General features: G+C 44.0%; 1 protein-coding gene across 1 annotated transcript in view; it reads right to left on the bottom strand.

The window, feature by feature from the left end:
* Positions 1–13518, bottom strand: part of LCP2 (lymphocyte cytosolic protein 2) — a 49351-nt gene that overhangs the window by 9302 nt on the left and 26531 nt on the right. The window contains exons 8-17 of the mRNA XM_012461120.3: positions 11465–11562; positions 10071–10134; positions 9830–9913; positions 6348–6373; positions 6223–6242; positions 6016–6123; positions 4565–4595; positions 2386–2398; positions 1548–1677; positions 34–83 (exon numbers count right to left, since the gene is read on the bottom strand). Of these exons, the coding sequence (XP_012316543.1) occupies positions 34–83; positions 1548–1677; positions 2386–2398; positions 4565–4595; positions 6016–6123; positions 6223–6242; positions 6348–6373; positions 9830–9913; positions 10071–10134; positions 11465–11562 (624 nt within the window). The remainder of the gene's footprint in view (positions 1–33; positions 84–1547; positions 1678–2385; positions 2399–4564; positions 4596–6015; positions 6124–6222; positions 6243–6347; positions 6374–9829; positions 9914–10070; positions 10135–11464; positions 11563–13518) is intronic.

Below are 13518 nucleotides of genomic sequence, written 5' to 3' on the forward strand. Positions count from 1 at the left end.
CTGAAGCGGGTCACAAAAGCCCAGAGTACAAACCTTGAGAGAAGTACGGCGGCAGGGACGCACTCTGTGGAAAACTGCTGTTACTGAGGAGACAGAAAAAGATCGAGATTTTAGTTGCATTGGGGTGATGGGGCCAGAGAGGGGAGCTGGGTTAGGGAAGCCAGACTGCAAATGCTTCTTGATTTGGTATCACTTCCCCTGCTGCCCCCTAAACCTGGGGGGCTGGTCACAGGGAGGGAACTTCCCTACATCCCGCTGTGGACCTTGCCAAAGTCTAACAAGCTTTATAAAGCAGAACGACAGCAGCATTCAACTGTGTAGAGGGCATTTAAAAGTTACCTTAAAAATTGGCTGCTTGAGCTTTTTAAAATTTAAAAATTTAAAACTTGAGCTCTTTGAGTTTGGAGAATGCAGAAGTCCTCTGAGAAGAGGAAAGTATATTAATGGGCGTGTCTTTTCGTGAGCAGTGAATCACCAGGGCTTAGGGTCCCCAAGGAGACAGCAGGCCAGGTGAGAAGGGAGGAAGCGCTAGGTGGGCTCTGCAGCCGAAGGTAATAGCATTTGCAGGGCTGGGGTGGGGAGGAGGGCCCAGGCGGCGGGTGGGGGGCCCTGAAATGCTTTCTGTTCCTTCCACACTAAGCAGCAATTCCCACACCCATCAGTCCAAACCTTCGGGGAAAGTCTGCTCTGCACAGCAACTTTATGCTAGTGGGATTGTGTGAGAATGAAGGATGGGGTCGGGGCTTAGTGTGGTGGAAAGCAGCAGGAGAGTCAGCAGACAGGGCAGCAGAAGCCAGCAGGAAGAGTGAAAAGAGCAGCAGAAACTCAGGGCCAGAGGGTGCCAGGGCAGAAGAAACATTGTGAGCATCCTGCTGCGAGTTGGTGGGGGTGGATGAGTCTTGTGGGTGGTTGAGTTTTCTACAATATTATGGGAGCATCTTGGGCTTCTCTGATTGAATATTACGGGAGAAGGTGAGCCTACACGGCTGGAGGACTTGGGGGACTCCACAGGCTGCCCGTGGACTTGCTTGGGGACAATGACTGGCCTTTCTTCTGTTCATGCCTCTGCCCCTGGACAGCTTCATACCAGCCCTGAGAAACACAGCTGCTACTGAGAAAACAGACATGCTAGGACAGAGACTGCAATGAATTCTCAGCATCTGCCAAGCACAAGGCGCATTTTCTCAGTCTTCCCAACCAAGATGCAGATGGACTTCAAGTATTTAAACTAACCCGGGTTTCTTAAATATGGTTGCTTGTTTGATAAAGTGAAAATATTCTTTATTTTCTACCAAAAGGCCCATTCCACCTGGAGGGATCAAGGAGGAAGTCAATTCCCCACCCCTCTCACCTCAAGCAGAGACTCAGTGGACACACTGAGTGGATTAACACACTGTTCTATATAGAACAGCTTGGTTTTATGTCTTAAGACCCAAAATGTTCAGACCCTACTCATTTCCTTCTTCCTCAATCCACCTGGTATTACCTCAGTACTGGACAGACCTAGACATTATATTAAGCTAGAATTTCATGACAGAGCCACAAACCTTTCTGAGAATGCTCCAGACATGTGAGAGGATGGGAGAGAGTGCTTGGGGCTTGGCTTAGTAGATCTCGAAGGGAAAGTGTTGGAGCTCATGGGAAGTAGTGCTGGCTGGGGCAAAGGCCTCTGATGCACTGTGCAGAAGTAGAAAACAATGAATGAAATTGTCAGGCCCCGTTGTCACCAAGGAACATTCAATAACTGCCCCCTTCCCCGCCCAGTTGGAAACAGCTGTCATAAAGAAGACACAAAAATCCAACACATCAGATGGAATTACGAAGTGGTAAAGTGGAATCTTGTTCCCACGGTGTTTCTACATGACTTAACCACCATACAATCCACTTACAAAATGGTGCAGATCTAGATAATACCCTAAAATACATATTTATTTTGTTTTTCATTTTTTGAAATGTTAACTTGGCAGAAAATTGTCAGCTGGAAACCTTATAAATTTCAGAAATTATTTACAAGTCTCATTTTATGAAAGTCAAAATTTTATGCTATCTCATTCATTGGCAGTTACTGATTCTTTACTCACGTGTGTTGGAAGACATAAATGTGGGAAATTTTTCTATCAAACCATGCACGCAATTTTACCATTTGTGATCTGATTAAGTAATCTGCATTGTTACACATGAATTTAGTATTCTTTGGTAATCCAACCAAGTAATTCCATTTTATTATAGTTATGCAGTATGCAATTGATATAAGTCTACTTAATACTAATTTAAGAGTTATAATTGATTCTATGGGGTTCCTGTACTAAACAATTCCATTTGAATCCCTGAGCAGGAAAACGAAAGAATGAGTTATAAGCTGTAAAAATGTGTTTCTGAACATACCATCATCTTCGTCCTGGAAAGGGGAAGAAAAAAGAAGTTATTAAGCTCTCATCAAATACAATTCTTAAAAGAAAAACTGCATTTCCCAGTCAAATAAGGGTCTGTTTCTTTCTTTGGCAGTTATGCATCCTCATAATCAATATACTGTGGAGAATAATAGAACTCCCTAGTAGTATATGATTTCATCTAAGGGCATTCCAGTCTGAGACTTTCCTCATATCTTAGCATGAAATAGATTCTGAGGTGTCTAAAAGGGCTCAAAGATATAATAATATTGACAATATCTACAATGCATCCAAAAGATTCATACGCAAGATTTTATTCAGTTCCCTTAGTGACCCTTCAAGAATGTAACATCCTCATTTTACAAAAGCATGATGCTGAGGAAAGATTCTTAGCTCGCCAGGAGTTGCAGAGATGGATTCAATCCCAGATACATATGACCAAAGCTCAGCCTTCTTTTTGGCTCTCTTTTGCAATGGCCACTCTTCTTAAGAGCAATAAGACCTTATTTATATGGTGGCTTACAAGGTTCATCTACAACCCTCACCATTTTTATCTTCAAAGCAACCTTGTTAGACAAGGGAAGGGCTATTTTCTCTTCTACTCAGATAAGAAATGAGCTTCAAAGAGACAAAATGATTTTGCCACCAACTGGTAAGGGCCAACTTGAACTTGTTTAGTTGGGCCAGATCTGTAGTGATGAAATAGCATCTTTTTCAGAGTGTTCTTATAAAGATTAAATTAGATACTACTTGTGCCTGGCTTATGTTAGGTGCTCTTTAATAAAAGTTTGCCATCATTAATCCTAGCACACACTGAGATAAGGCAAAAAAGACCACAGTCAAAATCATTCATCCCATTGGCCAACTGGGAGTCCCAGCAAAGAGCTGCATAAATAAACACACATGGGCTTACAAACCCCCAGTGACAAAATCATTCTTCAACACTATTGCAACCATGTAACCTCTGGTTCCAGAAAATACAACTCCCAGATTCTCATGAGCACAAGTCAATCCTTCCAGAGACCAAGAACCTGGAATGTGACATTATTCTGACTGTCCAGCCTTACCTCCACCTTGTCCCTATCTCTGTAGCCAAGTTGCTCATCTCACTGTCCCAGTAGCCTCCATGGGCACTGGCATCCCCGTGCTCAGAATACTCCTGAGGGGAATGCCCCTGGGCTTTCCTTAAGAATGACTCTATCCTGTGTCTTCCCTATCATTCAATGACCAGCATAAATCTCACCTCCTCTAGGAAGTCACCACTGGTCCTTGGCCCACATGGGGCCCTTGCTTCCCTCAGCCCCACAGAGCATCCCATGATTGCATGCTGTCTGGCACGTGGGGTTGTGGGTGCATCTGCCTCCATAAGATCTCAGTACTTTATTGGAACAAACACAGCATCTAGCACAGAGTTCAGAAATAGCAGGGGCTTGTTGGTTGAGATCTTGAATGAAAGCAGGGGTCTGATGGCCGTCAGAGGGCTTCTGATATAGAGAAGCTCAACAGATCTGGGTTCAGATCTTGGCTATTTATAAGCATGCAATTTGCAAAGAGTATCTTATTCTTTCTAAGCCTCAATTTCCTCTTCATAAAAGAGAAAAGATGATTCCTTATAGGCTCATTATATTCATATTAAAGCGAGTAATATCCAGGTTTTCCTGGGATGGAGAGAGTTCTTGGGACATGAGACTTTCCATTGCTAAAACTGGGAGCATCCCACACAAACAGGAACAGTTGGTCGTATCTAAGTGCAACGTGCACGTGGTAAGCATTCAAGAAATGCTCTTTCTCCTTCTTTTCAGGTTGTGGGAGTATTGAAAAGGAAAACAGTAGCCTAGGAAATGTAGGCATGGCCCAAACTTCTGGGCATCCCTTACTTTATCCTCTTCCTCTCCCTGCACCCTCTGCTAATTACCAGCCCCTGGTAATGGGGCTGCAATTAACCCAGCCACCCTGGGAGCTCTTAGAGGGACACAAGCCAAACAACACAGCATGATGGGCTCCAGGCAGTGACCGAGGCCCAAAGACAGAGGCACCAGCCCTCCAGAGTCCCTGGGTGCAGGCCCCGCCCCAGGTGCTGGACCAAGGCCAAGGTGGGTGGAGTCCCAACCTCCTCAGAGTCTATGCTGCTTTTCCCTGTATCAGGCACTTACAAAATGACATTTTATACTTACATTCTCCCTTCTGTCTGGTCCCCATCCATGCCTGAAATGAATTAGGGCAAAGAAAAAGAACTGAGCATAACGAGTTTCAAAGAGCCAGCCTCAGATACAGTTTGCTTCATTGAGTAATGAGAAATCGAACCCACTGAGCCCGGGGAAGATGGGAAGCAACAAACCCCCGCACAGCAGGGAGAAGGGGTGGAAGGGAGATTCAGTTACTCAATGTTCTGTCATCATTGCACGCTGAGCTAGGCAAACCTTTATTCTGTGTAGCTAATGCAGCAAATAATTATAAATATATATACATGGTTTAGTCAGCAAACTAACTCTTCAGTAGTTATTACATTTTACTGAGCTGTTGTTTCTCCCAAGAAACGAAAACATTTTAGGTAATATTCTCCCTTGCTGTTGTTTTAAAACAGCCCTCTCAGAGCCTACCTTGGTGTAAAGAGAAGACAATTAGAAAACATTGCTGCTTTGGGACTGTTCCAAAGGGGGCTTGGTACGCTTTGACCAGATGAATGAGCTTGTCAAACAGATCTGGGGACAGCTGCCTTAGGGCTGCGTCAGGCATCTGCACTGCCTGGGCCGGATCATTTTCTCTTTGGGGAGGGGGGACGAGCAGGACAATTTGTTGAGCACCTCGTCTGTGTCTGATGCTTCACACATCATCATCTCACCCTGTGTTCATTTAAAATTTTGGAATTTTGTTCCTTATGAGTTTGTTGCACTAATTGTGACTTTTTAAAATATTTTACTAAAATGTTATCAAACTCCATTACTGAGGTTTTCTGGCACACTTTAGTTCTGGCCCTAATTTAATCCTCAAAACAGCCAAGCAAGGGTGATAGTTATGACCCCTGATTCACAAATGAGATGGAAGGCTTGGTTATATCCTTTGTAAGTTGCAGGGTTGGCCTTGACCCCAGGTACATGTGCGCCATTTGGTAAATAGGCTGAAAACTACTTTATAGCAAAGTTAAAAATACCAAGGCAGAGCTCGTTATTCTGCAATTATAAAATGTGGTTAAGCAGTAAGAAAGACACTTGCTGTGACCTAAAAATCTTCCCCAATCATTTCCCCGATCATTTCCCCCAATCAGGTCTCTGCTACCTGCATTCAAAAATAAAATGGTAAGTACAGTTCCTATGAACTGTGAAGGCTTTGCTATAATGAGGTAGGAAAACTCAATAAAATATTTGACTGGCATCTCTACAAACAGCAGTCATCCCCTACCCTTGATTAGATGTCGCCCTACTCATTTCTCAGTAGAGTCAATTTCCTTCAAAGAGACCCGGATCCTTGACAGCCAACCTTGAAGCCTGAACATCCCTCAAGCCACAGCAAGAAAAGGCCCGCCCAGGAGCTCCGAGGAGCCTCGGTTCCCACTGCAGAGTCCGCACTGGACAGGCTGTCTGTTGGCCACTCTGAATGACAAGTTCAAGCAATAGCAGACAGTTACTTTGGCACAGGTGGCTTCTTCCCTGGCAAGGGGCTGCTTCTTTCATGTCTTTCCGTGGTTGGTGGTAAAGGAGGCTTTTGTATCTTGGGTAAATGCTCCCCTAGAGGCCTGTGGAGTTCAGGAAAAGGATGTGTGAGAAACCACCTTTGCGGAGGCAGAGTTCTACAGAGTGTCCCAGGTACCCTCATGTGGATGCAACAGTCTTACCTTCCCGCCGGAATCGAGGGCTGCAAGACAGGAGGGAAGATAGATGAGTGTCCAAGCACTTTTCAAAGAATGAGGACAAGATGCGAAATAAACGAACAAAACCAAAAAACAAGGGAACAGCTTACCTTGTCAGAAAATGGTGGTTTCTTTCCTGTAAATGACAGACAGCAGACGGACCATGAATTCAGAACTTCATAGCATGACTTTTAAAAACACAGTTCGATGAAACCATGAGTCTGAACCCTTTTGGCGGTTGATGGAGTTTAAGCATTAAAGCATTAAAAACTTCAGAAGAGGAAGGGTCCCTTACAGAGAACCAAATTTTATAAGCTCAGAGAAATTAAATAGCTTGCCCATTAATTTTAAGGCCACACAGCTTTGCGTACATACAGGTAGTATTGTGGATTCTGTGCTATTTTTTTTAATTAGAAAAAGACCTAAAAAGAAAAATCAACATTTTCTTTTATATAACTGATGATCAAAAGGATTAATATTTTCTTGGGATTTTATACCTCTTTAATTGGCCAAAATATTTCTTCTGCAGCCTAAGTTTTATTTTCATATCTGAAAAAAGCCCACTTGCCACAGAGAGGTTAATTTTTCTCCAATTCTGTGAAACACTTGATATTAAATGAAGCAATCCACTTAGTTTCTGAAAAAAACTTTTAACTTGGGGAGAGCATTTCAGGAGATTCTCCTGGCTCCTAAAGAAATGCCAGGTGTACTTGATAATTCTGCATCACGAAGCTATTCAAAGCAATTTAATTTGTATTCTATCTAAAGCCCCCTAGAATAAACACGCCCTTTGTTTTCAATGTGATAAAAGTATTAATAACAGAATTCAACCAGGTCTAGAAGCAAATCCTATATGACCATGAACAAGTTATTTAAGGTTTTTGAGTCCCAATGTTATCATCTTTCTAAAATGAAGATTATAGATGAAAACCCTATAGGTGTGCCTCAAAAATCAGGCAACAATTTGTATGCAGGATCAGGCACGTGATTGTGAAAGCTGATCATACAAATTGGGATTTTTATCACATCCAAGGAAAACAGAATTGAGAAGCCAGAGGGAAGAGCACTCAGAACACATAACATTGCTCCAGAAAAGTGATTCTACGTGAGTTTGGCTGCTGAAACTGCCTGCTGTAACCTAAAACCAGTTTTATCTTATAGTTGCTATAATAATCTGCTGCAACTCGAAGATTAAGTTTGCCCTCTGCCACCACTCACCAATCGAAACTTGCCAGCCTCCCAGAACCAATGAACTTTCTCAAAGAGTGATATGTAACATTTCTCTTTTTTATAAAACCTCCAACCTCCTTTTTGTTCTTCAGACATACTGAGGACCCTGAAGACCAATTGCCCCGAATTGCAATTCTTTCTTCCTAAATAAAAGAAACTTAGAGATATGCCTCTCCGTTTTTATTTTGACATTGATATGGTCCATGCGGGTTGACAATTGATAGTTAACTCGCCCTTCTTTCCCTTTCTTCCACACCTAGGCACAGTTAACGCCCTATGGTGAATAGTGATATTATCTGCCTGGAGTTGTATTTTCACAACATGATTTATTCTTTAAGGACCAAGTACATCAGGCCCATGAGAATAATATTGTTTCACTGTGAAGAGCTTACTGGCACTGAGTGCAGTGACTCGTGCTTGTAGGGAGGCCAAGCCAGGAGAATCACTTGAGGCCAGGAGTTCAAGATCAGCCTGGTGAACACAGGGTAATCCCTGTCTCTACAGAATATTTAAAAATTAGCCAGGCATGGTGGCATGCACCTGTAATCCCAGCCACTCGGGAGGCTGGAGAAGGAGGATGGCCTGACCCCAGGAGTTTGAGGCTATAATGAGCTATGATGGTGCCATTGCACTCCAGCCTGGGTCACAGAGTAAGACCCTGACTCAAAAAGAAAAAAGAAAAAAAAAAGGAGCTTGCTGGTAGTGGGGAGAGTTGTGATGGTATAAAAGATGTTTGTAGAGCTTTGGTTTGGGGTAGAACCTCTACTTTAGATGGGCACCCAGGAAACTCAGATTTATATTCTTTGACCTGAATAAGTATTTTAAAGTTTGCCAATATTTGCATATTCTCTGAGCATGTTAAAAGTCTCATGTGGAGTGTAAACATTTTAAGAAGACATTAATCCTTCCAAAACATCGCAGAAAAGGGAGTAATTCAAGGGTAAAACAGAATTTTTCGTAAAACTGTGTCTTTCAAAAATGTTTTTAAATATAGAAAAAAGAATCTTTTAAAAGAATAATTTTTGTGTCAGGAGGTGATTGTGAAGGATTTGATGTCAGTGTTCCACTTTTCTAATGTCTTGGCTCACGGGAGTGAGGAGGGTTGGAATCGGAAGTCAAATCTGTCTTCATTTCCACGTAATTATACAGCTCTCTATTGCAGACAATTCCAAACCAAAACAGCCAGCACAGTTTCACATGACTCAGCAGAGCTGTGATGCAGTTCGGGGAAAGAGCAGCAAGCAGCAGCCTCAAATCCAAGAACTGAAAGTCATTTTGCTGACAGACAAAAAGGGATCGAGGCCACAGAAGGCTAAATGCCTTGCTCGGAGCATAGCCAAGAAAGGGATGGGGTGCAGCTGGGATGGGCTCCTTATCCATTCAGTTGCTGAGTTCCTTCCTCAGACTCATCTAATTCACAGCAAGGTAAAACCCAGGGTCCTTAGCTGCAGCATGATATGGTGGAAAAGAGCACCCACTCAGAAGTCAGAAAGACGAGGATTCAAAGTCCGCACCTACTTACTCAAATTTAGGCAAACTATTCAACTTCTCTGAGCCTTAATTTTATTATCTGAGAAGTGAGGATAAAAATGCCCCTCCTTTGTTTAGTTGGTGTGAGAATTAGAGATACTGTAGTTATATTTGTGGTAGGTAGAGCACTTGCCCAGTAGTAGTGGCTCAAAAAATGGTAGAAAGTTTTAGAATTGAATTGAAAATAGCTCCATGTGAAGTGAAGATAACTGCAATCCAAGAATATTCTGTGTAAACTGTGGAGGAAAAGGACTGTGGTATACCTAATGTTTGGTCAATTGCATACCCAAAACAAAACAACCCCGACATTTGATTAGCACCTTAGGGATTTATAAAGTATTTTCTATGTACAGAACACCCACCTTACAAATTAGGAGATTGAGCCCTGAAAAAGTAACATCGCTGTGGTCTATGAGCTACTAAGTAGCAGGCGAGGCAGCAGACACCAGCTCCCCTAGCCCCTTGTCATAATTCAGGTCCTCTCTCTGTACCCCAAAGCTTCTTGGCTGAAGGACAATGGGATTTGTGTACACAGATCACACACATCACATAGAGAAGCAGCACAGCCCCCAGGAGCTGCAAGCAGGAGCTTTCTAATGAGGTTGATCTGGTTTTAGGTCTCTACTCCCATCACTTGGTAGGTGTATGATCTTGGGAAGTTACCACTTTGTGTCTCAGTTTCCTCATCTGTAAAGTGAAGATGATTCTAATAGTCTCCACTTCCTAGTATTGTGGCCATAGTTAAATGAGATTGTGCATGTGACATGCATGCAGAAAGCACTTTATAAAAGCTTATCCTTATTACTATGCATTAAATGTGAATCATACCCACCTAGTGTGAAGGGTTCTCTGTCAAGTGGAGCTAAAGAACGATCTAGGGGAGGTTTCGTGCTTCTGTCTATTGAAGGAGCAGGGACTGGAAGGGGAAAAAGGCTGATATCAATGAAAAGGAAAAAGCAAAGTACAATTAAAAAAAAAAAAGAAAAGAAGAAAGCAATTGGCTGGGGTTGGGGGGTGGGGCTAGGGGAGTGCCTGGTGGGAACAGGGCAAGAGAGAGCAGCCCTCGTACTTACGCTTGGCTGTTTTGTGGTTTCTGCTTCTGGGCTCTTCATGGTTGGTCTGGGATGGGGGCAGTGGCTGCATAAAGATCCAAACGTTAAGAAGCATTGCCAATACATCAGCAAGACCCGGCACTCTCAAAACAGATCTGGATCTGGTCACTTTTCCTCATCTTCCTGTTCTGCCTACAGACATCCATGTCCATTTCTTACCTGAACTACTGCAGTAGCCTCCTATCTGAGCCCCCTGTTCTATACTCTGCCATGGAGGCTCTTTTCTGCATGGCAGTGGAGTGAGCATTTCACTTTACTGCTAAGACTTCCAGTGGCTCCTATAACATTAGGAAAATTAAAGCTCACTAATGTCCTGCATGGTCCTGCCTGAGCTGGCCCATGTCTCCCCTCTCAACTCTTTCCTATCATCCCCTCTCAGTATTCATGGGGTCCCCACCATAGCGTCATCCTGCAGTTCTTGGAAAATCTTAAGGTCATGCCCTCTTTGACGTCTCTATATTTGTTTACCTCTGGCTAGAATGTTTTTCTCCCAGCTTTTGCCACAACCTGCACATTCTGTCCCAGCTCCTTGTCACCTCTCCACCCACCGTCATGTTACCTGGTCTTCTGTCTCCCCAACCACATGTAACTACTCAAATGATCTCTTTCAGACATCTGCCTACCATCTGATGACCTGTCTCCCCCTAACCCTAGCTGAGCTTTAGAAAAGCAGGGACCTTATTTATCTTGTTCACACTTTATTCTTAGTGTCTAGAACTCTGCTTGGCACACAGTAGCTGCTCAGTCAATATCTGCTGATTGAATGAGTGAATTCTGCATCTCAATAGTGGAGATGAAGGTCTTCAAATTTCAAAAGCGATATGCACTTGTAGATAGACTTGTAAAGAGAACACTTCATAGCTATCAATTCCTTAGTCTGAGCGTCTCAGGGTCACTCTGGGAACTGATCAGATTCACAAGAGCTGGGCTATATGCTTGAAGAAAGAGAAAACGGGGTTTGCCACCTCTCTCCCCTCGGGTCCGAAGGCACCTGTCCCTGGAATTGCAGGTGTCGGCCAGAAGGTGGCGCAAGTCTTTTTGCAGGAGAGAGGAAGTCGCGGTACCCACGCAACACCAGCAGGTGCCATGGACTTTATTCGGTTCTCTTAGGGTTTATTTTAGTTTTCACTTCTCTCAAATAGTGGGAAGTAAATAAAAACCACCACTATTTTACCCCAAAAAAGAAACACTTGTGAGTGCCTGGGTATGCATTTTCCCAGCTGAGGGAAAAGATTATAATCTTTTCTTACAAGATTAGAATGAGGTGAAGACGTTTATAGTTCCATTTTTCTCTCTGGTGGAGGAAAGAACTGCAGTGGACACCAAATACTATAAAAGAACGGGAGGAGGCCTACCGAGTGGTTCCGGCCTGCTGGCGGGGGCGGGAGGGCGGCCATCGGTCTCTGAGGGGGCACAGGAGGCTGCTGGGGGGCTTTCCCAGAGAGGGGCCGGTCTGTGGAAACACAAGGTTGTTAAAGTGAAAGGCGAGTGTTGGTCAAGCTCAGGGGTCTGCAGGAACAGATGCAGCTCACGGCACCGGGGTGTGTATGATCCTCAAACTCCAGGACCATTAGTGCCAGCAGGAACCCCAGCCACGGCAAGATCCAGCCTGGATCTCACCTACCCCTCCCGGGCCGTTTTTCTGTCCCAGTTCGTGTTACTTTTCTTCTACACAGGCCCAGCTTCCTTTGCACTTCACAGGAACAGGTAGTAATCAGAGATTTTACCAATCAAGAAAGGCCTCTTTGTAAGTAGCTCAGCCAGAACTGGAAGGGAGCATTTTCAGACAGTTTTGTAAAGGAGTAAACATACACATATACCTCTGTATGCAGACACACAAATATACACATGTGCACACATGCACGCACACACACACATGCATATGTATGCACACAACTGCACACACAGAGACACGTGTGCACACAGACACACACACATGCAAAAAATCTCACAGGCACACCCAGCTCCCTATGTAGGGTGAAGTCAGCTCTCACTGCCCATACGGATCCTATTCTGGCGGCCCTTCCTTGCCCTCTCCAGTGCCCTGGGCTGTCTCCTCCCTGACATTTCCTCCAACTTCTGTTACCAGACCACAGACTCTTAAGTGGTAGCTAGATTTGCCTTGAACAGAAACACACATTATCCGAACAGAAACTCATATTATCCAGATCACCAAGGAAGTGTCCCTAGGCCAGATTGATAGGCTGGCAATTTCCTACCCCTTTGACAGGGAAAGGCCAGGACAAGACCATCAGGCAAGAGGGGTGAGTGGGTAGGACCTCCTTACGCTTTGCGTCCCGGGTGCCTCTCTTGCCTCACGCTAGTCCCAGGCTTGGAGAGGCGTGGCTCTTCCACAGGGAAGAGGGTAGGACAAGGCCCAGCCTGACCTAATCTTACCCCACTCCACCCGCAATGACTACCTCTCAGCTTCTCTAATAGGCCATGCTCCTTTGAGCCTCAGGCCTTTTGCACGGCCATTTCTACTGCTTCAAATTTCTTCCCTTACCACATCCATTTCCACTTGGCCAACTTGCATTCATCCTTTAATCTCAGTTTAATATCACAAGTTAAAGATCACACCCTCAGGCAAACGCCCCAGCCTCATCTCCTGCACTTGTCTTCCCGCCTCTGTGTCACGGTTTCACTAAGTAATCTCGAGGCTCATTTCTTAGAGGCTGCCTCACCTACTGGACTGTCAGGCCCTTGGTGAAGACTGTCTTGCTCACTCTGTATCTTAATGACTGGCACACACAAGGCGCTCAACAACTAGCTTATTCATTGCTTCTCCGGACCTCCACTTCTCTATATACGAAACAGACTTGATCACGGTTGTCCTTATTACACAGGTGTTTAAAAACCACCATGACACATTGAGACAGCGTTTTGTGAAAGGGCTTTAAAATGGAAATGGGTTATACTGCACAAAAGATTAAATGGTATTCATTTTCTGTGGTACTGATCTTCAATTTTCAGCTTACTCCCTGAGAGTATATGATACAAGTATATATTTGTTTCTTTTCTGTCAAGGTCATTATTAGAATGTAAACCCCAGGAGGCAGGGGCTGTGTCGTCTTTCCTGATCATTTCTCAGCACTTAGAATGGGGCCTGGGCTTCCAGCAGATCAACAGTGTTTGTTGAATGAGTGAATGGAGAGGTAAGTGGGCTAAAAGGACAGATAGACAATAAAAATCATAAACATTGTCTCATTTTTTTAAAGTTAGAGTCAAACCCTACTCAATATCTTCACGTTTATTCTAACATATTAATACCATGTAACTATGATTTGATCAAAAGATGGGGAAGAGCAGGAAAGTACTCTTGGGGTACCTGAGTAAACCACAGAATGAACTGAAACTGCCAAATAGCCTTAGGTGGGGTAGTTCAGTGCTGATACCAGCCACCACAGGC

The sequence above is a fragment of the Aotus nancymaae genome, unplaced genomic scaffold (assembly GCF_030222135.1).
Source record: "Aotus nancymaae isolate 86718 unplaced genomic scaffold, 86718_ANA_hifiasm-v0.15.2.pri h1tg000015l_1, whole genome shotgun sequence".
Lineage (NCBI taxonomy): Eukaryota > Metazoa > Chordata > Mammalia > Primates > Aotidae > Aotus > Aotus nancymaae.